Source organism: Hippocampus guttulatus, chromosome 6, assembly GCF_054856545.1.
Source record: "Hippocampus guttulatus isolate MCC_2025c chromosome 6, RoL_Hgut_1.0, whole genome shotgun sequence".
NCBI lineage: Eukaryota > Metazoa > Chordata > Actinopteri > Syngnathiformes > Syngnathidae > Hippocampus > Hippocampus guttulatus.
Window position 1 is genome coordinate 3,822,387 of NC_141266.1, and position 24,686 is coordinate 3,847,072.

The window sequence follows — 24,686 nt, forward strand, 5'->3', positions numbered from 1 at the left end:
GAACACTTCCATTATGTGATACAAGGGCGGTAATTTACGAAATAATATATGATTAAGTCGGATTTGGTTGACCTCTATTCCACCATATAGGTCACCTTCAACATCATTGCAAATGGAAAATGAATCAAACAGAAGACAAAGTCACATAATGAACACAAAAAATAGCAAGGGGGGAAGTTAAAAAGAAGGATTAGAGATAAGGCCACACAACAATTAACCTAATAAATTTGCATCGGATACCTCTAAATAATAATCCAAAAAGACCTATGAGACATCTACAAACAGGTCCCTCACGCTTCTTTCGCCATTTTTGGTCCAGATATAAAAAGTCGTGTCCATCAGAGAGGGTTCAAAGAGAAAATTACCAACTAAAAGCATTGACATCATAGCTTGTGTGTGATCGAAATGTTGGCATTCTGTACACTGGCATCCTCCTAGAATCGAATTGTTGGTACGTGAAGCCACTACAAAAAGTAGAGGGGCACATATCAATTAAATTGGAAAGGTTGAAATTCAAGAATATTTGTTCCACAAGAGTCCAGTCCTAGCCACACCCCTTCAATAAGGGTTCTACACCAGACATGTCCAGCTCCAGGCCTGGAGGGCCGCTGTCCTGCCTGTTTTCCAGCTCTCTCGCCTGAAACACACCTGATTCCGATGATCAGCTCATCAGCCAGCTCTGAAGCAGCATTCGAACGATCCTGATGATTTGAATCAGGTGTGTTGCTCTGGTAGAGCTGGAAAATAGGCAGGACAGCGGCCCTTGAGGACCGACTTTGGACACCCCTGTTCTACACCATTCAAATAATCTGTCTACATTCGCTGCCCAGCTGTTATGCAGGAAATTGGGTAGGGCCAGCCCACCAGATTCTTTTTCAAGAACCACCTTCGCGCCCAATAGGGCTGTAGTCAAGTCCACCTATATCGAGTCCAAGTCAGGTCACAAAGGTTCAAATCTACAAGGTCTAAATTAAATTTCTGGTAAGATCAAGAATAAACCTTGAAAAAGAAAAATACTAAAATTAGACAAATTTAACTAAAGGCTTTATGCATCTCGAATGAGATTACGATTTCAGGCTCATTTAAGATTTTTTTTTCATGATTGACACAGATTTAGACGGATGACCGAATAAGGTTTTGGAGCAATCTAGCGATGGATCAATAACAGCATCAAGTAAGATTAAGTGGTGTGTAGCCATTTTAGATAGATGACCCTATAATTTGGGTTACTCCAGTTTGGCCCATAGCAACTAAACATATCACCAGCATATTTTATGGCCAACACTGCACAGCAGGCACGTCCAGCTACGGGCCTGGATGGTCGCTATCCTGCCTGTTTTCCAGCTGCAGCACACCTGAATCAAATGATCAGCTCATCAGCTAGCTATGAAGCAGCATTAGAACGATCCTGATGATTTGAATCAGGTGTGTTGCAGCCGGGGGAGATGGAAAACAGGCAGGACACCGGCCTTTGAGAACCAAACTTGGAACACCCCTGCTGTACAGTAACAAAACAAATTTTTGTCTCTAACGATCTTTGTGTGTGTACAAGTTTACCAATCACAATAGCTGTACCACAAAAATTTTGAATTTAGTTCAGAAATGGAGATTGTGATATGCTCCTCTCTTTAATTTAGATCTATTTGATGCCCTGTGCGTTTCTTGAAAAAATAGTACCTCTTGCTTTCAATGTCTTCACATAGGCGAGCACTTTACATAGGATGGTTTAGTCCTCTTACGTTGCAACTCATGGCCCGGTGGTCGAGTGGTTATTGCGTCGACCTCACAGTGCAGAGGTTCAATTCCAGCTCCGCCCTTCCTGTGTGGAGTTTGCATGTTCTCCCCGTGCCTGCATGGGTTTTCTCCGGGTACTAACAGATGCCAACGTATATCCATTTCTGCGAGCCGGCAGCCTGGACTTTGAGCTCAGCGGTTAGTCTGTGCTGGGTTCGATCCCCAAGTTGGGTGGTTCAGTCAGGCACGGCGGACCTTGGTGTGCTCTACAACCGCCATGAATGTGATGCAAATGAGAGATGCTGCAAGGATTGGCCGAGAAAAGTCCGCTTCCATCTCAGAGTGGTGCACAAAAGCAAAGACTTCTGTTATGCCCAAATGTACCGGCGCAAAGTACAGCAAAATATCAAAATAAAGTCAACCACCTATGTGCACACACTGCTTTTTGTTCTTGACTTGCACCCAGCACGAAAACAGTGACACAAAATTGGCCGCACCGCCAAAAAAAATCACAATTCTACACATGTAGCTGAAACAAAACACTCTCTTTAGTTCTGCTTTTTCCCCCACTTTTCCAGGTTTCAGCTGAGCCTGAAGGCAGCAACTTTGTCTACCAAGGCTTTATACAGGCTAAAGACTACGGACAGTTTGGACTACAGAGACTAGGTATGTCTTCGCCAGTGTGTGTGAGAAGTCTAATTTGCATGTCTTGCAATAGCTTCTTTCGATTGTGCGATTTACATTTTCATGACACATTGGAGGCATTTTACCTAAGAACTACAATGACTATGTTGAGAAGACAGATACCTGTAGATGAATGCAGAAGCGGGCACGTCAGTAAATTTTGCTCGTCCGTCATTCGACAGTGACCAGGGCCATCCGTCCGTCATCATCAGTCTGTCATGTCAGTCCGTCACTCCATCATTGGTATTTTAAACGCGCTTCCATCATCACTAAATTACAGTTCATCACCGCTATTTTATGACTGTCACCCAGTCGGTCAATCTTTCATCATTATTTTCACAAAATTACAGTTCATCACCACTGTCAGATCTTCGGCGTCGGCATGTCAGGTGTAGAGAACATACAACTTACTTCGCCACGTGCATTTGCAGCATGAGCAGTGTATCTACTCCGGTCAAGAACCAGGCCTCGTTCTGATGTCCACAATTGTTTTATTGCTCGTCCGTTATAGGACACCATGAAAACTAAATAAAATCATCAATTAATATTTACAAGAATGTCTTTGACTGATACATTCAATTAGGGGGCAAAATATAACACACACTGAGCGTCCTCTAAACCAGTAGTATATAAATCAAACATAATAAAATTTCATGACACAACATGATGCTCTTGTTTTTATCTCCAGCGAACAATCACTCACTGACTCGTCATCAGGCATTCCTGACCCAAACTGGAAGTAATTGTTTATAAAATATTTTTGAGATAAATCATTTCACCCAATTATAAAAGAAAACTATAACCATAAAGGTTTATATACAAATATATACACATACATCAAACATTACACTCAAACAAAGATAATAGATTTCTATGTTCTCAACAGCCAGTCCAGTGCATCTGCAGTGGAACAGTGTTGATATTTGACTTTCATTTAATCCCACTTGAAACATAAAACAGAAAGGGGAGATTTGTGGTGATAGTCATAATTCTGACACACAGACAGAGCATTTGTGACATTTGTCATCTGTAGCTGACGTTGCGATCAAATGATGATATCAAGGATCCATTGCCTCATTACCCCAAAACACTTCTACCTCCTCGCTCCTGGTGAAAGGTGCTGGCATTTAGGCAGAGGAGCTAGGACCCAGGAACAAGCAATTAGAGTGCAGTTGTCAAAGTCAAAGCCTGGGGGCCAGATCTGGCCGCCACATCATTTTATGTGGCCCGTGAAAGCAAATCAAGCATGTTAATGGATGCTTGTTGAAGTCTGGACCAAAATTTTAAATTCTCATATGAAATTCACAATCACAGTCATTATTCTTGACTTCTGATTTTAAAACTAGTTATCCATCAATTTGTTGGGCACTGTGTATGTAATATGTGGAGGTGATTGAACATTTATATGGTTTCCCAAAATTCATAATGGCCCTCCAAGGCAAACCGTATAACTACAATGTGGCCCGCGACAAAAAATACGTTTGACACGCCTTAATTAGAGGAATGAGATCAACCCATCGTCAATGCAATCTGCTAAAAGCAACCCCAGTGTATATTCGCCCCTGCATACAAACATGCACCATACATGGTGTGTGTTTCCATCAGTTGTCAGGGAAACAGGAGTCCGTCAGTGACAGACTGAGACTGCAACTGACCCGGTTAAAAATCAGTGTGTAGTGTAAATATATGTTCAAAATAATACTTCTAAAATTGTTTGTATGCATACGCTCACCAGCCAGAGTGCATACATACAAAAAAATATAAACTCCAGGAAAGTTACCAAATTGATTTACTTGGCAAAAAGTGCTTGCAAAATGCACGGATTAAACAGGAAACAAAAAAACAGAAATAACGACAGCACAGCAAAAACACATTGGAGCAACAGTAGATGTTACCATAGGCAGAGTTTCATGTACAAGAATAGAATATTGTACAGGTAATTTTAAAGTCATGGAATCTTTGCTATAAGACAGGGAACACAGATGTACAAAAGTGACACATCTGAACAATATTTCTTCTTACCTTTGTTAAATATTCACGGGTGCTGATTTGCATGAGCATCAGTCTGGCTTCCATGTTGAGTGGAAAATTGTGACTTTTTTTTCAAGGAATTTTACTTTATTCGACTATAATTGAAGACGATAATTTAGACTCAATAACCTTTAAACTTTGCAATCTGGATGGTTTTTTTCTTCTTTCGCCTGGAGGACACGATGTTCAAACTTTCCAAGAACAATTTTACGTACTGACTTTCAGACCACAACACATTTTCCACTTTGCGTTTGTCCATCTCAGATAAGCTTGGGCCCAGAGAAGCAGCGTTTCTGGGTGTTGCTGATATATGGCTTTTGCTTTGCATTGTCTAGTTTTAACATTTGTGGATAAAGGGTTCTAATTTAGTTGTCAGGTACCGTGCACTAAGCGTAAAAATGGGTGCAAGTGATTATTTTGTGAATCAACAGTACGAGTGATTACTCAAGTAATCGGATCATATGTAATCCAGCAAGCAGCTTCTCTTTTATAACTATAATTATCTAACAGCTTGAATTCTTTGAGGTATGTACAAGTTAATGTAAGAGACAATTAAGATGATAGAACATTCAACTTGGATTAAACTTTGCCGCTCGTACCAGCATTTCTGACACATTTATAAATGGGGGAGCAACTTAAATTGAAGACGATACTTTGGCCCTAAAATGTTTTGCTGTAAATGCTGTCAAATTCCCAAACAATGTAAACTGAACTTGCCCTGGCATGGAAGTTAATTTGCGACCGTTTTTACACTGGCCGCACAGGAAGCAGTCTGAAAAAAATAGGGTTCATAGTCTCTCCAGTGTGTCCTGGGTGGCCTCCAGGATTTCCTCCAAGTAGGACACTTCACCAGAACTTCCTCTTCTGTCTACTCTCAATGCTAGGGAGCAGCGGCTCAACTCTATGCCCCTTCCAGATCACCCTGTCTCAAATAAAGAACCCAGACAACCTGCATAGGCAACTAATTTCGGCCACTTGTATCTGCAACCTTGTTCTTTGGTTGGTAAGATAAGATAAGATAAGATAAGATATCCTTTATTAGTCCCACACTGGGGAAATTTACAAGTAAGAAACTAGATCAACCCATAAAGTAAAAGCTTTTCCTTTCGTCTTCACTTTCTTACCACAATTGATCAATGCAGACTCAGCATTGCTTCAGATGTTGCAAAGATGTGCCTGTCAATCTCCTCCACCATTCTTCCTTCGCTTGTGAACAAGACCCCAGGATACAACTCTTCCACGTGAAGAAAGATCTTGACTGCGAGAGGACATTCCACCCTATTCCAAATAAGGACAATGAATCTGAATTTGAAGTGGTGTTTTTCAACCCAACTGCTCCACACTGAGCTGCCAAGTGCTGTTAGCGAGACTCGGAGATTGTGGCTTGATGAAGCCAACAGAACCACATCTTCTGTAAAAAGCAGAGACATAATACTGAGGAGGTCGGCCCGGTGATCCAATGGTTCACGCGTCGACCTCATAGTGCAGAGGTCGTGGGTTCAATCCCGGCTCCGGCCTTCGTGTGTGGAATTTGCATGTTCTCCCTGGGCCTGCGTGGGTTTTCTCCGGGTACTCCGGTTTCCCCCGACCTTCCAACAACATGCATGGAAGGCTGATTGAACACTCAAAATTGTCCTTAGGTGTGAGTGTGAGCGCGGATGGTTGTTTGTCTCTGTGTGCCCTGCGATTGGCTGGCAACCGGTTCAGAGTGTCCCCCACCTACTGCCCGAAGACAGCTGGAATAGGCTCCAGCACCCCCCGCGACCCTTGTGAGGATAAAGCGGATCGGAAAATGGATGGATGGATGGATAATACTCAGGTCACCAACACGGACCCCCTCAATGCCTCAGTTGCGCAATTTTGTTCATAGATGTTATGAACAGAACTGCTGAGAAAAGTCATTTGGAGGAGTCCAACCCTCACTGGAAATGAATATGAATTACTGCCAGCAGTGTGGACAAAACAGTTGATACTGGTTGTACTTTGGTGGACTTGCCTTCTCCAAGTCCAGAAAGCACACGAAGACTGGCTGGGCAAATTCTCATATACACTCCAGGTACCTGCTGAGAGAGTAGCGCTGGTCCACATGCACCACAGTCAGGACGAAAAACACAATGCTTCTCCAGAATCTGACAGTAAACTTCCGGACAGATCCTCCTCTTCAGCACACGTGAATAGACCTTACCAAGAAGGCTGAGGAGCTTGATCCCTCTGTACGTAGAACACACCCTAGAGTCCGCCTTCTTAAAAAGGGGGACTGCAAAAGAGGGTTTGCTATCCAAAGATACTGTCCTGAATGTCCATGCGATGTTGAAGGGGTGTGTCAACCAGGACAGCCCCACAACTTCCAGAGCCTTTAGGAACACAGGCTGAAACAACCCCAAAGGCCCTACCACAGAGGAGCTTTTTAACCACTTTGGCAACATAAACGGCAGAGATAGGAGAGCCCACCACAGAGTCCCCAGACTGAGCTTCCTCATAGGAAGGTGTGTCGGTGGAATTGAGGAGGTCTTTGAAGCGTTCTCCCACCCTACTCACAACATCTCTAATGGAGGTCAGCAGTGCCCCCATGCCAGCTCACTTGGCATCCGAGCCCATTGGCCCCTGCCACAGGTGCTGAACCCATGGGGAGGGAGACTCACATTATCTTTTGGGGCTTTGCCTGGACAAACCCTTAGCAGCTCGCAGGCCACCGGTTCCATGCCCTGAAGCCCCACCTCTGGCCTTGGATCCATTAAAAGGAGCCATCATTGAAATTCTTTTGAGTCGTGTTTTGTCTGGACATTTTGACCCCACCACGGGCATGAAATTGAACACGGTTTACCTCCTAGGATCACTGGGACACACAAACACATCCGACACAATAAGATGACAGCTCAGGGAGGGGTAATGTCAACTAAATTTGCATAATGTTTTTTTTCTTTTTGGTGAGGACCATATACCCCTCCTAACATTCACTATTGACACCCATTTTAATTATTTTATTGCCTTTTTGTCCAGGTTTGAGTGTGAGAGAGAATTTTACGCTCAGTGACCCTGAAACCAATACATCCACCAACAGCAGTTCTGTTGCTGTTGCGATCCTTGTGCCTTTCTTTTCCCTCATCTTGGCTGGACTTGGTTTTTATCTCTACAAACAGAGGTATGTGATCTATCCATTTCCACAATCCATCCATTTCTTCACTAGATACAGTACACTATCATTTTTTTGCAAGATTTAAATCAATGATGCAATAATGGTCAACTTGTGATCATCCAATTCACTTCTAAACAGAAGCATATGCCATGCTTTCTAATATACAGTGGTACCTCTACTTACGAACGTCTCTTGATACGAAATTTTCAAGTTACGATACACCTCAACAGGAAAATAATGCCTCTTGTTACAAATGAAATTTCAACATACGAAAGGTAAAAATACAGTGTATGGGATGCGTCGCAGCTCTGAGGTTCCTGAACGCAACATACTTATAACTGCTTTGCCACTGGCGATTACTGAGCATCATCCTGGCATCCCATTGGCTAAGAGGAACCTCTACCAAATGTGTGTGTGTGTGTGTGTGTGTGTGTGTGTGTGTGTGTGTGTGTGTGTGTGTGTGTGTGTGTGTGTGGATAGATATGTGTTTATGCAGCGTCCTCGTCATTCGCCTCTCCGGCCATGAGGCGTTCCGATAGTTTTACGTAAATGTGAATCACCCAGAAAAGGTGTTCACCATTCAAGCGATCGATCGCTCACTATGCTGATGTTTGCCTTGGACATTTTCGAAGGATTGTTAAAAGCCAACAAACGCAAATGTCCTTGCATCAGTTCTTTTCAAAATACCAGGCAAAAACCACTTCTGAGAGGGAACATGAACTAAACAGGGCGAAAAACGATGAGGACGCAATTAAGTTAAATGGCCATCATTGTTATTCTTTATTCTTTGTTTTTTACATTATGCACAACTCTCATTTTATTGTGCAATAATCTAAATGTAACATGTATTTGTTACATATTTTGATGCATTTTTATGCTTCATAAAGCATTTGTGTCTGAATTTTGGTGGGCTTGGAACGGATAAGGGCATTTACATGGAAAATGCGTCTCTACTTACATTTTCTCATGAAGAAATATCTTCCAGAACGTAATAATTTTGTAAGTACAGGTACCACTATAGTTTGCATTGTAAAATGTTGGAGCATTGTATATTTGCGTTATGTAGGTTACTTTTCCACTCATTATGTTAGTTAGCAGTGTTCTTTTCAAAAATAATTGCCATTGGGGCTCATTTACGAACTGCAGCTGTCCACAGCGGGCTAATGGACACATGTTTATTGGTTCAGAAAGAGGAAGGATAATTGGGACGCTTTCCTTCAAATAATTTGCAAGACTTTCCTTAATCCACAGGAAAACGGACAAAGCGCAGTACACAGGATGTTCTGTGCACGAGAACAACAACGGACAGGCTACATTTGAGAATCCCATGTACAACACCAACACAAAAACTGCCGAGGGGAAAGTCGTCCGCTTTGACCCCAGTCTCAACACCATCTGCACCATGGTTTGATGCCTGCAGCATCTGCAAGAAAGACTTTGTTTCCTTAACATGAATATATATGGATTTATTTAGAGTTTTTTTCTGGTTAATGCCAAACAATGTCAGAGAGCTGCTCAGAAATACAAAGCACACTTTCACCAACAATGAGGGGTCCCTTGCCATTTGCAGTGTACACACAAAAGGTAAGAAATGGAAATGAGGAAGAAGAATGCCTCATCGCCTTCTTATAAGTTGGCGAAGAAGATGAGGGGCTTGCTACACTCTGTGAGTGTTGAGATAAGAGCCTCTGGTCAAATAGTTGTATGCATTTTCGGGTAATTATATCACAATCCCAAGTGAGACATTTTGAATTTGATTTTCATGTCCACATCAGGGCAGCCCGGTGGTTGACTGGTTAGTCTGTTGGCCTCACAGTGCAGACGTGCAGGGTTTCCTGTGTGGAGTTTGCATGTTCTCCCAGTGCCTGCGTGGGTTTTCTCTGGGTACTCTGGTTTCCTCCCACATTCCAAAAACATGCGTGACAGGTTCATGGAACACTCTAAAATGTCCCTGGGTGTTGAGTGTGAGCGTGTTTGGTTGCCCGTCTCTGTGAGCCCTGCAATGAGTTGGCAGCCACTTCAAGGTGTACCCTGCCTGAAGACAGCTGGGATGGGTCCCAGCACTCCCAGCGACCCTTGTGAGGATAAATGGATCAGAAAATGGATATAAACCTTTTTGTGGATGTATGAGTCCCACACATTCTGTTTTGTTTTAAGCCTCAACATTGAGGTGTATTATTTTCCAAGTGGCAGGAAAATGAGAAGTTTCTTCTCTTCGACTATGGTTGGGTCTCTCATCTTTTTAAAGTTGTTTTTAAATTATGTGGGCCTCAGTTTAATTACTGAAGTGTAGTGCCACTTTTCGAGTTCCAATTGGAAAGATTTCACTTTTAAGGTGCAGTATTGTCAGATTATTTATTTTATGTTTACCACTATGTTTGTGTGCTATTAATTTGTTCATCCACAGAAATGTGTTTAAATGTGAGTGTTGAAAGTGCTCTGCATAAGTCTCGACTTTTGAGTGTGTTGGTCATATTGGGGGAAGGTTTCAACAAGTATATTGAAATGATCCAAAGTAATTTATTTTCATGGGCTGTATTTGGATCATTATATGTAACTCCACTCTTAAAGTGAATGAAACCCCTCTCAAGAGGCATCCATGATCTCAAAGGGAAACATTTGTGCATCATTTTTACAGGGTCTATTTAGCGTCAATTTTAAGCATTTGTGCAGCAGTGTTGACCAGGTTTTAGAACATTTCATACATGATCACAAGCCAAATATGCCAAATATCAATCTGTCATTTTAAGTTTAGTTAAGATTAGCTCTTACGCTTTCTTGATTTCTTATATTACTCCAAGATGCAACTTCCACATCTTTATTGTTGAGTACAAGTTATTGTGCTTGTTGTTTTGAGGGAAGCTGTGCCTTATAGTGCACACATTATGGGCTCATGTTACTTCTCCATTTGCAACTTCCTAGGTTCTCCTTCCCCATGTTAGTATCATAGTGATGAGGAGACTGACAGAGAAGCACGTCAGGAGGAGGGACAAATTCCTCGTTCATTATATGGAGGCAACACTATTAGATGTCTCATCACACCATTGATGCTTTATAAGTCATCAGTCACTGTCGCCCAATTATTACTTTCATGACAAATGTCCACGTAATGCCCTAAGACTCAAGTGGGATTACAGTAAATTAAAATAAAATCAACACTGCAACTCAGAGATGGAAGTAAGTTGCATACGTGCAAGCCTGAAATCATAAACTGCAAGTCTCAAGCTGCTGTAGAAAAAATATTAAACAAGTCAAGTCGAGTTGGGTCGCCTCCAAATTTCAAGCAAATTGAGTCTCGTCATTATGTAGCTTTCACAAGTCTTCAGTCAAGTCATACAATCTTGCTCAGTCACAATATTATCATGATAAGAAATATACTGTATATATCGCACAAAAAATACATTTCCAACTAAAAGTTAAATGAACATACAAAAAGTAAATTTATATCTCTAAAAATTAACAACTTAAGGGTATCAAATTAAGTTATGTATCATGATATATAGGAGAATGCATTTTTTAAACTTACGTTTGCTTACAGTATCTCACATAACTATGATTATAAATATTGACGTAATACTTTATTCATGAGTAACTGTGTATCGTAATTAGCAGATTTACAAACTACACCAGGGGTGCCCATTACGTCGATCCTGATCTACCGGCAGATCTAAGACAGGTCCGAAGTAGATCCGAGGAGTGTCGAGGAGAAAAAACAAACAAACAACCATTTGTGTGTCTTTGTACATGTTAGTAATATTTTTTTGTGTAAATGTACGCTGCACCCTAATCATCCTATCAGTCTCATTTTCACAAAATAAATATTTAAAAAATAAAATAAAGCAGGTAAATCTTGAATTTACGGTGGCGCGTGATTACGTCACCGGACGTTGTTAGCACTCAGCAGTCTGCAATTGCAGCTTGTGATAAGAGCTGTTGCGCTCTCTCTTTTATCGTCATAATTCTCATTCAGAGTTTGCTTCGTGTACAATTCACCGAGGGCACGGGCAAAGAATATGAACCGAGGAGGGCCCAGGGAAGCACTTTAAAACGGTACGTGTGAGCTACGATAGTTAACAGGCTGCAAAAGTGCATCGCATGCCTCAGTTTCAGGCTGTTTCTCATCATGGCGTGTGCGTGTGCGTGTATGTGTGTGTGTGTGTGTGTGTGTGTGTGCGCGTGCGTGTGTGTGCGTGCGTGCGTGCGCGTGCGTGCCAGTAAGGGTAGATCCCGTGAGGTTAGTTGATCGAAAAGTAGATCTTCGGTCCAAAAAGTTTGGGCACCCCTGAACAACACAATGGTGTTGTTTTTGGGACCAGTGTGTTTAGCAAATCTGTTTGTGTGCGTAAATTGATCAATTCGAGGCACTGACTTTGTCCAACTTTGTAGGTTGTTGCTTTATTAAGTTTTGTCAAGTTGACATGCATTAGGTTACAGGCTGCCATGCAACATCAATGATGCTGGACACTGACATCTCAAAACGCCACAAGAGTCTGTCTGTACACATTTCTATGCTTTAACTGCAATCGCTTTTTTTAATGGAAGCATTTCAAGATAACAGTCTCCATAATGTCTGATCTATCACTTTATTGCCTTCTCACTTAAATTCACAAGTGGCATGAAGTTTAGTTTAAATTTGATCAGCTATTGATAAGCTAAACTGTTGAGCTAATTAAGCTAGCTTAACTTCACAGTTTACACAGCAAGCTAAGCTGTGTCTGAAAGGTGGAGGGAAAAGTCGTACATGTTGTTTTCTAATCCTTGAGTTGCAAATGTTGAACATTGCTATTGTCTTTTTCCCAGTTTAACCAGAAAGATAATCCTTGAAACCAAACCTATTCTTCTTTGGAGCATCCTCCATATATCACTCGCTTTATGAGGGTAGCCTCAGCCCTCGAAAACAAAAGGTGCACAATATATATATTTTTTAATTAAGTAAAATTGATTTTTAAATGTAAACAGAATGAGTTCAAGTCAAAATCAAGTCGCGATTTCAGAAGTTTATGCCAAGCATGTCGCAAGTCAAGAAATGAGCGATTCAAGTCGGCTCAAGTCAAGTTATATGACTCGAGTTCTTTGTTGCTAAGTACATTTGACAAAATAATTACTACGTACCTTAGAAATAGGTGGTAGGTTACGTGTGGTTACCATGAGCCCATGTCATTTAATCATTTTAGGCTTAAAAACTATCCAGAATAGAACAGACACTCAGCAAGATATCTTACTCTAACTAAAATAATCAAGAATTGAATAAAATGGAAGATTACCAAATTTTAAGTATTTCTTCCATTTGTGTTGCACACACACACACACACACACACACACACGCACACACACACATATTTTCATATGTCATTGTCGAGGCACCATAACCTTCTACATTTGATACAGTGACCCCTCGATTTGAACTAGCCCGTAGAACCTACTTGATGGTCGATCCTCCTACTCACAGATATGGAGATAGGCCAGCACGCTGTAGCCTGTGTGACATGCTCATTGAAATTAAGTCTTATTTTGCTTATTGCTCATTTCATGAGGTTTAATCTTTTGTCAATCCCAAAACATGTGCTATCAAGACAGAACATTTGAAAATAAAAACCCAAAATAATTTGGCCTTTGAAAGCTTATTTCCAGTTCCCTTGTCGTAATTGTAGAGCTTTGTGTGCAACCGTATGCAGTAGAGGTAAGATCGGGCCAAAAAAATCCAGCCCGACCCGGCCCGCGGGTATTAAAGCCCAAGCCCGACCAATTAACTTGATTTGCACGCCTGAGCCCGAAGAAAACCCGAAATGTCCTATTTTATTTGTGAGGACTCGGGAGGAGGAGGTGTGATTTATGAGAACAAATTAAAGCCTGTCTTTTGTAACGAAATCTAAGTTAAACAAGACTGTATAAACATTTACATCTTTTATATTTCTGTTTCTGCAGAGAGTACATTAACCGGCAATTTTCCATCATTGATGGATTTTTTTAAGAGTTGACGGGAAAAATTTAAGGCCGTCCGTCATTTTGACGGGTTGAAAATTGGGCCATAAACCACAGCAGCAGTACGTACTTAAGAATCGAGCGCGGCACTTTAAGCGAGAGAAGCAGCGAGACAAAGAAGAACAATAATGGGTGGATAATAGACAGAGACAGAAAGGAGTTCTTTGAATTGTCATTGCAAGAGTTTAGTACAGTACGTGTTGTGATGAGGCGACTTCCGTTTTTTTTGCGAACCACGGTCTCTCGTGGCCAAAACTATTCACGGCCTCGAAACGCCTCAGTGCACTGTGATGTTTGGGTAGCAACATCACAGTCAGTTGTGACAAGATACTGATTTTCTCACGGTGTTTCTTGCGCATCATGGCCCCACACTACTAGCTCTGACACTGACAGGGCATTCTGCATTCATCCAGATATCTACGTACAAGTTTCAACACTTTATGAAAATTTCATGGCCTGCAATTTTTAGTTCAATTTATCCCATGGTATTTTTGGCAGATTTCTCAACGTTAAAATAATCTCCATATTTTTAATGAACATGATAATACATTTGCACAACAAAATAACTTTGAAACACAGAATAAGAGGCCAGACAAAGAGAGATCTGGATGCGCATTTGCTTATTTACACGGAGAAATACTGCAGCCCACTAGGCTTTAAATAGAATGCAAATCAAATAAATGGGAAAAGATATATGAAATTGTTATTTCGATAGTTTTGTTTGAACAGAATTTTACATAAAGGTTTCAATTTTCGTTATCTGTAATTTGGTCTGAAAATGGAAAATCTAATGAAATGATCGAAGAGCAAGAACACAGAAATACAATAAATCGGCATAAATAAACCAGATAAATAAATAAAGAATCACGTTCTTTATTTTAATGATTTGCATCGGAACACACAAAAAACAACCTGCTTTAAGAAGCATTGAAACAAAATAAATAGGAATTAAAAAAAAAATCACAGTAAAATCAAGCCTGCTGTAAAGAGTAATTTAACATAATATATAAATAAGCAAGTTGACCCAACATTGATCAGTTCTTAGGCCAGACTTTTGAAACGTTTGCCATGAACTACTGAAAATGGTCTAAGGTCCTGACAGCAAAAGTCCACACACTTGTCTGTGATGGCCTGCTTAGCGCGAAGAGGGGCGTTTTTTTGAAACAAGTGATAATATAGATGTTTGACGATCATCAATTTTGCCAGTACAGCTGTTTAAATGCCTGCTCAGCTTCGAGGTGCCAGTCTTTTTGCTCTCATATGAAAGCAAAGCGCCACATTGACTTCATTCGGCGAAGCCAACGCAAGGTTCTGTAGCATTTTCAACAATCAATTTGAAGCTTTTCCACAACTCACTCTTTCCGGTGCGTGTTTGTTTTTTCAGTTCTCCTGTCTTCAGTTTATCCTTAACTTCTTGCTCCTCCATATTGGGCAAAAAAAGATGCAGACTTGCAGAGGGGAAGATTATTAAGAGGGTGGCGTTCACGTGCGCAGAGCATGCTCTGGCTCTGCGGCTCCTGTTTAGTTGTTATATCGCAATTACATGACAGCGCCTTCTCTGTTTTATGCAAATTATTTATTTTAAAACAAGTATTCCTTAGTTGAGTATCCACACATCGTTTTAGTACACATTTTTATAAACATATATTTATTTTTAAAAAGTCAGCGAGAGAGAGAAGCCCGACCCGAAGCAACGATTGACATTTTAGGCCCGACCTGACCCGAAGCTTAAGATCTTGCCTCTGGTGTGCAGCACAGTGTGCCAGCATCTTCATTATTTCTGTTTTTTGCCATCGAGACACGTCGTCCCTACGAGCTTAGCGTCATCATGGGCACCCAGCCCCAAAACAGCGGGTCACATGTCTACCTGTATTCACCTTCATACACGTAACTTGATGCACATTTAAGACAACTGAGATGGTCCTGAATATGGCGGCATGAGAACAACGTCCTAGTAATCAAGAAGGAAGGAGCTAGGAACGTTGCAATTCAGAGACTTGAGATCTGCCCATTGTATGCAGCCAATTCTTTCTTATAAGTCACACTCTACCCTGCTGGTCCCGAGCGTCCATGGATGGAAATGTCCAGTAACCCCCATCCTTTACATATTTTTATTGATTTTGTTTTTTGTTTATTTTATTTACCCTATTCCAGGAGCATACACAGCACACACACCATTGCTGCAGCTTAATTGGCTGTTTTTGGGGGGGGGGGGGGGGGGTTCCCCACATTTCCGATCTCACTCAGTACCTTTACCTAGCAAATGTAAGTGAGCACTTATTATATGTCATTTTGTGTTCTCGATCGACGTGCACATTGTAAAACGCTTGATGAGTACAAGGCCTTGATCTTGTTCATTGATGCCCACTGACAGTGAGTCATCAGCTGCTGCCAATAAATGTGCAACAAACATGAACAAAGAAGAATCGCACAAACATGAACCACCATCAGTATGAGATTTTCCATCTGTTTGATCCTTTCGACAACATAGGAGTGCCTTTAATAATGTTTGGGCATGTTTTCAAGGGAGGCATAACATTTACTGCATTAATCCACATACTGTGTGCTGTATGTAATACGATGCTGAGCAAAAGTGCACGTGAGCGTATGTGCTCATAGTTTCATGGTTCAACTGCATGTGGGCTTTGAGGCGATTGATTCACTGTTGTACTTTGTACCTCTGTCATTGCTGTTACATTTTGTACATTTACACACTTTTCAGACTTGATGGAATTCTTTGGTGAGATGTCTTGTGTTCTCAATATGTAACATAGTTTACAAGGCGCATATTTCTTATGGAGGAGGATTTAAAAGATGCATCTGGTGAAAGCAGAGTACCGGTAAGTTCAGATCAGAAATAACCTTCAAACATTGCTATACCCTTCTGAAATATTATAAATGAATATGTACATACACAGATGTTTTGTAAAGAAATATATTTTTTATTCAAATAATGCATTTGTAAGTTATTGAAAATCTGTCAAATTCACATGTAAATGTCATATATGATTATAAAATGTTTTGTATATTTTTTTTCTTTAGCAGCAATGTACATGACCTTAATTGACAATGACCTTAATTTATATAATAAAATACAAAATCAAGTTCAGCGTTGCTCTTTTTTTTTCTTTCTCATTACAAACATCACTGTGTGAATAATGAAGCTCGCTACTTTGCAACACTTATTAGAATGTAAGCCCTGAGAGAGAACTAAATGTTGCTGCAGTTGCCCATCTTTCTTCATTTTTATGAGTTTTCCTTTTGCTGACCACTGCTCAGTTCAGAATTGATATTACCACTGTCCAAGGGAACCTCCACACACGGTTGCCGGCAACAACATACTGTACCAATAATTCTTTTGAACAATAACGATTTTAACACATTTGCCACATATTCAAACAATTGATGAGTCAGTGATTGTATTCCCACCGTGCATATTTTTTTGCGTGCCTAAGACAACATCGGTCAGTCTTGAAAGTGGAAACTTATTTTGAAAATATGGCGGTGCCACCCTGATTTTAATTTGTTTAAAGCAACAGTGTAATAATTGTGGATTTAAATGACCATTTATTGATTTTTTTTAAGGTGAGAGAACCTTTTGATGTGCTCCTCCGATTCCCCGCTTAAGTTCTTGGTTGCAGAATGCTTTGTGAGATACATTTGGTCCATGTATTCATTTGCAGGACCTCTTCAGTGTGTGAAGAGGTCCTGCATATTAACATATTTAACATTATAAAGGCAATATAAATATAAATTTAACATTTTAAAGGCAGGACCTCTCCATGCCTTTAACTTGGTTCCTCAAGTCATTGTAGTCCACTTGTGATTAAAGAGGTGGCAAGCTACCACACTCAGTCACAGTCTGTCAGCAAATGACGTGGTAGACGTATGCTACATTTACGCTCGACATGCATTTAACCCTTTGGTTCCGTGATCCCATTAAAAAAATATACAGGTATATTTTTTTTAAATAGCAATTCAGAGCATTGCTTTGCCACAAGGTGGTGTGAAGCAGCAACAGGCAACAAGAATGACAGTTGTCATGCGACATGAAGCAGAAAAAAAGCCAAACATCTGAGATTGTTCTACAATTTGCACAACATGATTACATATTGTCATCCTAAAAAACATATATGCATGTCAGTGTTAACCTTATAATGCCATTTGTATCAAATTTGATAACATGCAACTTCATTAAGTAACTCATTCTTTATATTGCATTAAATCATCTGTATCAAATTTGGTACTGCAGGTTTATTAAAATATGATTTTCCCCAAATTATCATTTTCAGATGTAATCTACATAATGCTTATCAATGTGATACGACAAATATCTAAAACAACATATGACAAAAATATTTTGGTGGATTTTGTTATAAGGGTTTTAATGAACATCTCAGTTCCCAAAAATCAGATTTTTCTGGCTATTCCTTGAAGGGTTAGGCATTACAGGGTAAAGACAAAGCATTGTATACTACAGTCATACTAAAAATAATACAGAGTCTAATTTTAACATAATTGCAAACATAGGAACAGACGTGACTGTGCGCCGGACTTGGGATGGGACACGCCCGGGCCTTGTGGACCAAAACTGCACAAAATAGAAGCAACGCTACAAAATCGCATGACAGCCGTGTAGGCAAAGCCAATCGGAGTCCAGCATATCCGATTCAGTAAATGGAAGACAAGCTGCATGTCTACGAGCACCTAATTTTGAATCTGCCCTGCACAACCAGAGAAGAACCAGCAGTTTATCCGGTAAGTAGGCTGTATTTGTGTGAAGGTTAAGGCCTTCACAGGTAGGTTATTCCGATTCAGTACTTTATTGTGTAAAGGCTGAGTGTTATGGTTGTGATTTGTACTCTTTTCTTGTCTTGAGTGTTCTCAAAAAACCAAAATTCCTTCTCAGTCTCTCAGCCAGGGCAATGCAGGAAGGCGGGGCAGAGCTGCTGGAGAGCAGGGCTCATTAAACCACACCTGCAGGCAATCAGATGGCTTCTCAAGCTAGTTCCAAACTCTCTCCCTATACCAGATGATTTTGCCGATACATCTGCTCCAGAAGGGCGGCCCAGTAGTGGAGTGGTTAGCACGTCGACGTCAGAGTGCAGAGGTACCGGGATTCCAGCTCCGGCCTCCCTGTGTGGAGTTTGCATGTTCTCCCTGTGCTTGCGTGCGTTTCTCCAGGTCCTCCGGTTTCCTCCCACATTCCAAAAACATGCATGGCAGGCTGATTGAACACTCCAAATTGTATCTAGGTGTGAGTGTGAGCACGAATGGTTGTTCTTTTCTGTGTGCCCTGCGATTGATTGGCTGGCAACCGGTTCAGGGTGTCCCCCGCCTACCGCCCGAAGATAGCTGGGAGGGTCTCCAGCACCTCCCGCGACCCGAGTGAGGATAAAGAGGTTCGGAAAATGAATGAGTGAATGAATGAATCTGCTCCACATGTGTCTCTGCTCTCCAGTTGTTCTCTAGCTTCCTGTTTCCAATTGAGACTGCCGTGAGTGTTTCACCTTGTGTTTTTTTTTGTGCCGCCAATGGGCTAGCCATTCTAGTGTGTGTACACCAGTAATCCTCAACCAGTGGGCCAGGGCTAAATGGTATGCCCTGAGAGCTCTTCAAGTGTGCGCGGAAATGATCACATTTCAATTAATTGATCAAAAAAATTAACAAATAACCTATCTTTGTTCATCCATCTATGCCAGCAAGTTATTGTGACATAGAGAACAAAATTAGGTTCTATTAGATTGCACAAAGTGTCTCATGAGAGGCAGAATTTGGACCCAGAGGCTGAGATGACACATAATTGGAAAAGTAAAAGTCCTTGTCTACGAAAATACAAATTAACTCGAGAGAGCAGGGCTGGATGCAGAAGACACGGACAGAGAAAAGCTGACACTCAAACTGAGAGAAAGCTCGACAAACTGACAACGTGTCACTGAGTAATCAGAGTTTATATACTGTGAGACATCGAGCCTGACAGAATGAAGGCTCAAAGCATAAAAGGGCCACAGCAATACAAAGTATTGTATCTACTTTTGGTTCGATTAAGGTTCGGACTAACTGGTGTAGACTTCCCCAATGGTGTGGCCATCTTGATCAAAATATTAGATGCACCTCGGATTCTCATTCCTAGTTGTCACCAATATTTTGACCATATTCATGTTCCTAGGCGTGCCTAATGGGGTGGCCTAACTGGCCAAAATATAAGGTACACCCCGGATTCCCATCCTTTGGTGTCCCCAATTGGGAGGCTGTATTGTTGCTGTAATGAGGTAACAGTGTGAAACACTTTGAGTACACGGGGTAGAAAATCACTATACAAGCAACAGCCCGTTTACCATTTACATTTGATGATAGTCCAGGTATGAAGACATTTACGAACTTATTTTTCATTGTCATGGCAGTGCCATCTACTGGCTAAAGGAAATATGTTTTATTCTTTGATGTTTTTCTTCGAGATGGTTAACAAGATTTACCTCATATTTTCTCAGAAGAGTGTTTTAGCCTTCATGATTTTGCCACACAAAGTGTGTGAATTTTTGCAAACCGCTGTTGCCGTGACAATGTGCAGTCTGCCATTAAAACAAAGCTGATTTTGAGTGTTTAAACATGCAAAAATTCGTGAAACTTTGCACACATATCAGGCCTGGCAAAAGCATCAATATGTTATTGGTTGATTGTGCAATTTAAAAAAAAAAGGCTCATCAGCGCCCCCCCAAGAAGTGTTTAACAAAGCACCTCGAGTTGTATGTTTCACCTAGATCAATGACAATCTGGTGGTATATTTAACAGGCCAAGACCTTCAAAAAGTCTCTTGGTGCCATATGTTAGACAAACAGGCCACCATTTTTAATTTACTTTAAAATTTGGAATTGTCTTGACTACAAAGACTGCTGTAACCCACATGATCATGCCTTGTTAATATTTGATAAGTCTAGGCCTGAAGACATCTACCAACTTATTTTTATTGTAGTGGTAGCGAAACCTTCTGTGAAGGAAATATGTTTTTTAATCATCAGATCTTATCAAGGGCAGCCCGGTGATCGAGTGGTTAGCGTGTCAGCCTTACAGTGCAGAGGTGCAGGGTTCGATTCCAGTTCCAGCCTTCTTGTGTGCAGTTTGCATGATCTCCATGTGCCTGTGTGGGTTTTCTCCAGGTACTCCGGTTTCCTCCCACATTCTAAAAACGAGCTTGGCAGGTTAATGGAACACTCTAAATTGTCCCTAGGTGTGAGTGTGGGCGTGGATGGTTGTTAGTCTATGTGTGCCCTGAAATGGGATGGCAACCAGTTCAGGGTAGACCCCACCTACTGCCAGAAGACAGCTGGGATAGGCTTCAACATACCCGCGACCCTTGTGAGAATAAACAGATTAGAAAATGGATGGATGGATTGCTTAGATTAAAATAAAAACCAATGTTCAAACCTTTTCATGCCGATTGAGGGCAGACCAATGACTTCAATAGCCTGTCAGATTCGGGTGCGAACCTATAAGAACGGATCCCACGAATGTAGGATAAATGATAAACAAGAAATGTATTACAGAAAAACAACACCGAAAAAGTACAACAGAAGTCGCTGGCAACAAAGAGCCAGGATGAAACGGTACACGTGAGCTACGATAGTCAAAAACGCTGCAAAAGTGAGTCCCATGCCTCCGCTTCAGACGTCATGCGTCTGTAGGTGTGTTGTGTATGTGCGGGTCTATCGCGGTAGGTTGGTTGAATGAAAAGTAGATCTTCGGTCAAAAAAGGTTGGGCACCCCTGCTCTACAGAATGCACTGCACGAAAAAAAAACACCATTTAATCATGAAGGCTCATCGTGTAATTGTAGCAAACTTAGTCATTTTGAAAAGAGGCTAATATAGCTCATATAGATATCTTTGTCGAAAACACCTCGGCAGTGGCGATGCCATTCAAACAAGGCGCCAAGTACACAAAACGTACTACGTCAGCCTATCATCAATCCCGGTACTTGATTGACAGAGAGGGCAACCAATCAAATGACTGCATCACAGCTCATGCGCAAACAACGGCGCTAAGCGCTAAACTCGTCAGCGAATTACCTCTGATTTTAAGGCAGATGCCAGGTGCCAAATACGTCGATCAGAATTGACCGGGAGCCAGCGAACTGGTCCCGAGTCGACCGCAAGGCATGGGAGGGAAAAAAGATTTGTTTGTTTGTATCGTTAGCGTTCGTTCATTTTCGGCCCGTCCCGACTGTTGCTCATCGTAGTGTGTGTGCATATGGGCACACGCGAGTGCTGTGGTGGGCACCCGCGTGCGTGCGCGCGCGCCTGTGTGTGTGTGTGCGTGTGTGTATGCTTGCACGTGCACGATCGGGTCGTTCGTGGAAAGTTGGTCTCTTCAAAAGTCGATTTTTGGCCAAAAAAGTGTGTGTGTCTGCACGTGCACGCGAGGAAGGGTATGATGCGGCTCTTTGCAGTAACACAGTAAAAAAATTGGCTCTTCGTCTCTGACTGGTTGGCCACCCCTGATATAGATACATGTTGCAGCTCCGAAAAAAGGAGAGCTGTGGTGTTGTTTTTTTAAAACGTACACTTTATTTATGCTTTTAACAGTCTTGACAAACACGTCTGCCAGACTGTGCCTTCTCTCCTCTCGTTTGACTCGAGAGGCATTCAAAGACAGCCTCCGAAAAATGGAAATTAATGATCACTTCAATGACGCTAAGAAAAGCGAAAATAATGCACCAAAGCAGAAAATCATGTGAAGAAATCACAAAATAAATTCTATGGGAGCGTTTGTGAACACAAAACAAAGGAATGAATCACATAAACAATTCTGAGACAGTCCAGTCTCCTACATACATACAGCATGTGTTTCCTTCATTCTAAGTTTTATCAAAGGCTTTTATTTTTTTGCGGCTCCAGACATATTTCTTTTTTGGGTTTTTTTCAACATTTTGGGTTGCCGACCCCTGGCCTAGAAAGTCGAACACTTGGTACTAGGATAGTGAGCAAGTATGAATAATCTGACATTGTGACATCCAGCTTTGAAGTCCTTTTAAAGTCCTTTGATTGCAATGACGGTGCTGTGCCGGAGGGGCTTCATCAAACACACACACACACACACACACACACACACACACACACACACACACACACACACACACGCACGCACACACAAATATATGCATGCATACACCCATCCATATATACATAACTACTGCACATAAGTGTACATAAGGCAACAAGATGACAAAAGAAAAATATTGGCGTGGATTTTATTTTAATGTATAAATCAAAACTTGCCAACAGTGAATTTTTAAAGCAAAGGGCATTTGTTAACTATGGAAGCCCAGTCCTGCCGATAAAAATAGTCATATTTGTGTTGCTTTGTATAACACGTGTTCGACCATTTGCAATTACATTTTGCTTTCACTAAATGTCTTGTTTCCACCACGAAAAAAATAAACTGTAAATCTTGAGCAGGCTTTAAAGCAGATGCCAAAACAACAGATGAACACACATAAGTTTAACCGATCAGACGCCCTGTGATATATTCAGGAAGGCTCAACAATGACAAAGGTAAAGGAGTGTCACCTATAGGTGTTGAATCTTTAAATTAAACAGGAAGCACAGGAATAGAAAAAAAAACTGCATGGAGCCAAAAATGTAACCACCTATTCATATTGTGATATAAGACAAATGAAAACGGAAGCTCTCTTATAAAAAGCCATAACTCTCACTTTAAAAGACAAATAACTAAGGCATAGTGTATGAAGGTCAGTCAATCAGCATCAATGTATCTCACATTTTAACATCTTACATTAAAAAAAAACACTCAAACTTTGTTTGATGTTTTGTTTGACATCATACATCTTTTTGCGTTGATCCCTTGATAGATGACACCTGTGGCCTGGTTATTATTTTTTTTTTTTTGCTTTAATTGAGGTGGATTTTTCTCAGGTTTTGGTCGAATTATTAATTACCTCACGGGCATTTGACTGAATCTCTGTGGAGGTTCCTCAAGTTTTGTAGTATGGTCTGGACACAGGCCTGTGCTCTTCACATCCTACTCCACGTAGCTCGGCCTCATGTGTCACTGCTATTTGAAGAGCATCAAGACTATCAGCTCTGTGGTGAATGGCAGCCCAAACTGGACTTCACGCTGTTTGGTTTGTCAACACAGGCTTGCTTTCGGCAGCCTGTTCAATTGTAAATGTTATGCCAAGCGCTTCAAATCCGACTGAGATCTCATGAATAGGTGAGAGCAATCTCATCACATTTCAGCAAGCAGTGCAAATCTAGCCTGGGTTGATTGACACGCCAATCAGCAGGGAACCGAGCGGGAATATGTTTAACTGCCTGCCCTCGAAGGCATTGTGCTCACGCTTAAGTGGAAACAAGGCAAGAACTCCTTTCACACTTTCAACATTCCGTGAAAAAAGGCTCATCGTGTCAGACGGGGATGTAAAGAAAAGAAAACACTTGACCTGGCAGTTAGAAATTCTAACTCCATATTGCTGGTGCCACATGCCATGTCTTCTGAAGGAACTGAGAACCCTTCAACCCAATCAGTACAATTAGTCGCAAAAGCACAGGGGTATAGTGCTCCCCAGTGGTGGCATGACGTACTGTATGTGTCTCCGCCATGGTGCTAGGATGAATGAAGTGAAAGAAAAATTCTGAGTCGAAACATTATGTAAATAGATGTCTCTTCACTTGAGTGCCTGGATGGTGATTTGAGGTTTCACAACAAAGCCAACCAAATCATTTGAAATAAGGTTGGCAAAGCCTTTTTCGATTGTCTCTCTCTGAATCTCAGGTTTTCATTCCGCAACATTTTCAAAAAATTTAGATTTCCAGCAGAATGCGCTTTTGCATTGCAGCATAACTGGGCACAAACCAAGGTCCTAAAAAGTGGGGTTGGGTGAGGTTGGTTAAGAAAAACCCTCAACAGCTCTGACCTCCTCCCGATCAAACAACATTGGGACAAACTACATGGGAGTTCGTGAGGCAGGATCTCTTGTCCAAAGGGATACAATTTCCACAGAATGAAAGCACAGACTCCTTCCTACTGTTCAGCAGCACATGCGAATGTGAGATCATATTGCGTGAAAATACCCAATGTCATCTAATTGGTTTGAAATGTAT

At 41.3% G+C, this 24,686-nt stretch overlaps 1 protein-coding gene across 1 annotated transcript in view; it reads left to right on the forward strand.

The window, feature by feature from the left end:
• The window catches only part of LOC147203323 (CUB and sushi domain-containing protein 3-like), a 299,067-nt gene extending 282,391 nt beyond the window's left edge, over window positions 1-16,676 (forward strand). The window contains exons 62-64 of the mRNA XM_086114399.1: window positions 2,313-2,400; window positions 7,450-7,591; window positions 8,837-16,676. Coding sequence (XP_085970525.1) covers window positions 2,313-2,400; window positions 7,450-7,591; window positions 8,837-8,996 — 390 coding nt within the window. The 3' untranslated portion in view covers window positions 8,997-16,676. The remainder of the gene's footprint in view (window positions 1-2,312; window positions 2,401-7,449; window positions 7,592-8,836) is intronic.
• The last annotated feature ends 8,010 nt before the right edge of the window (window positions 16,677-24,686 follow it).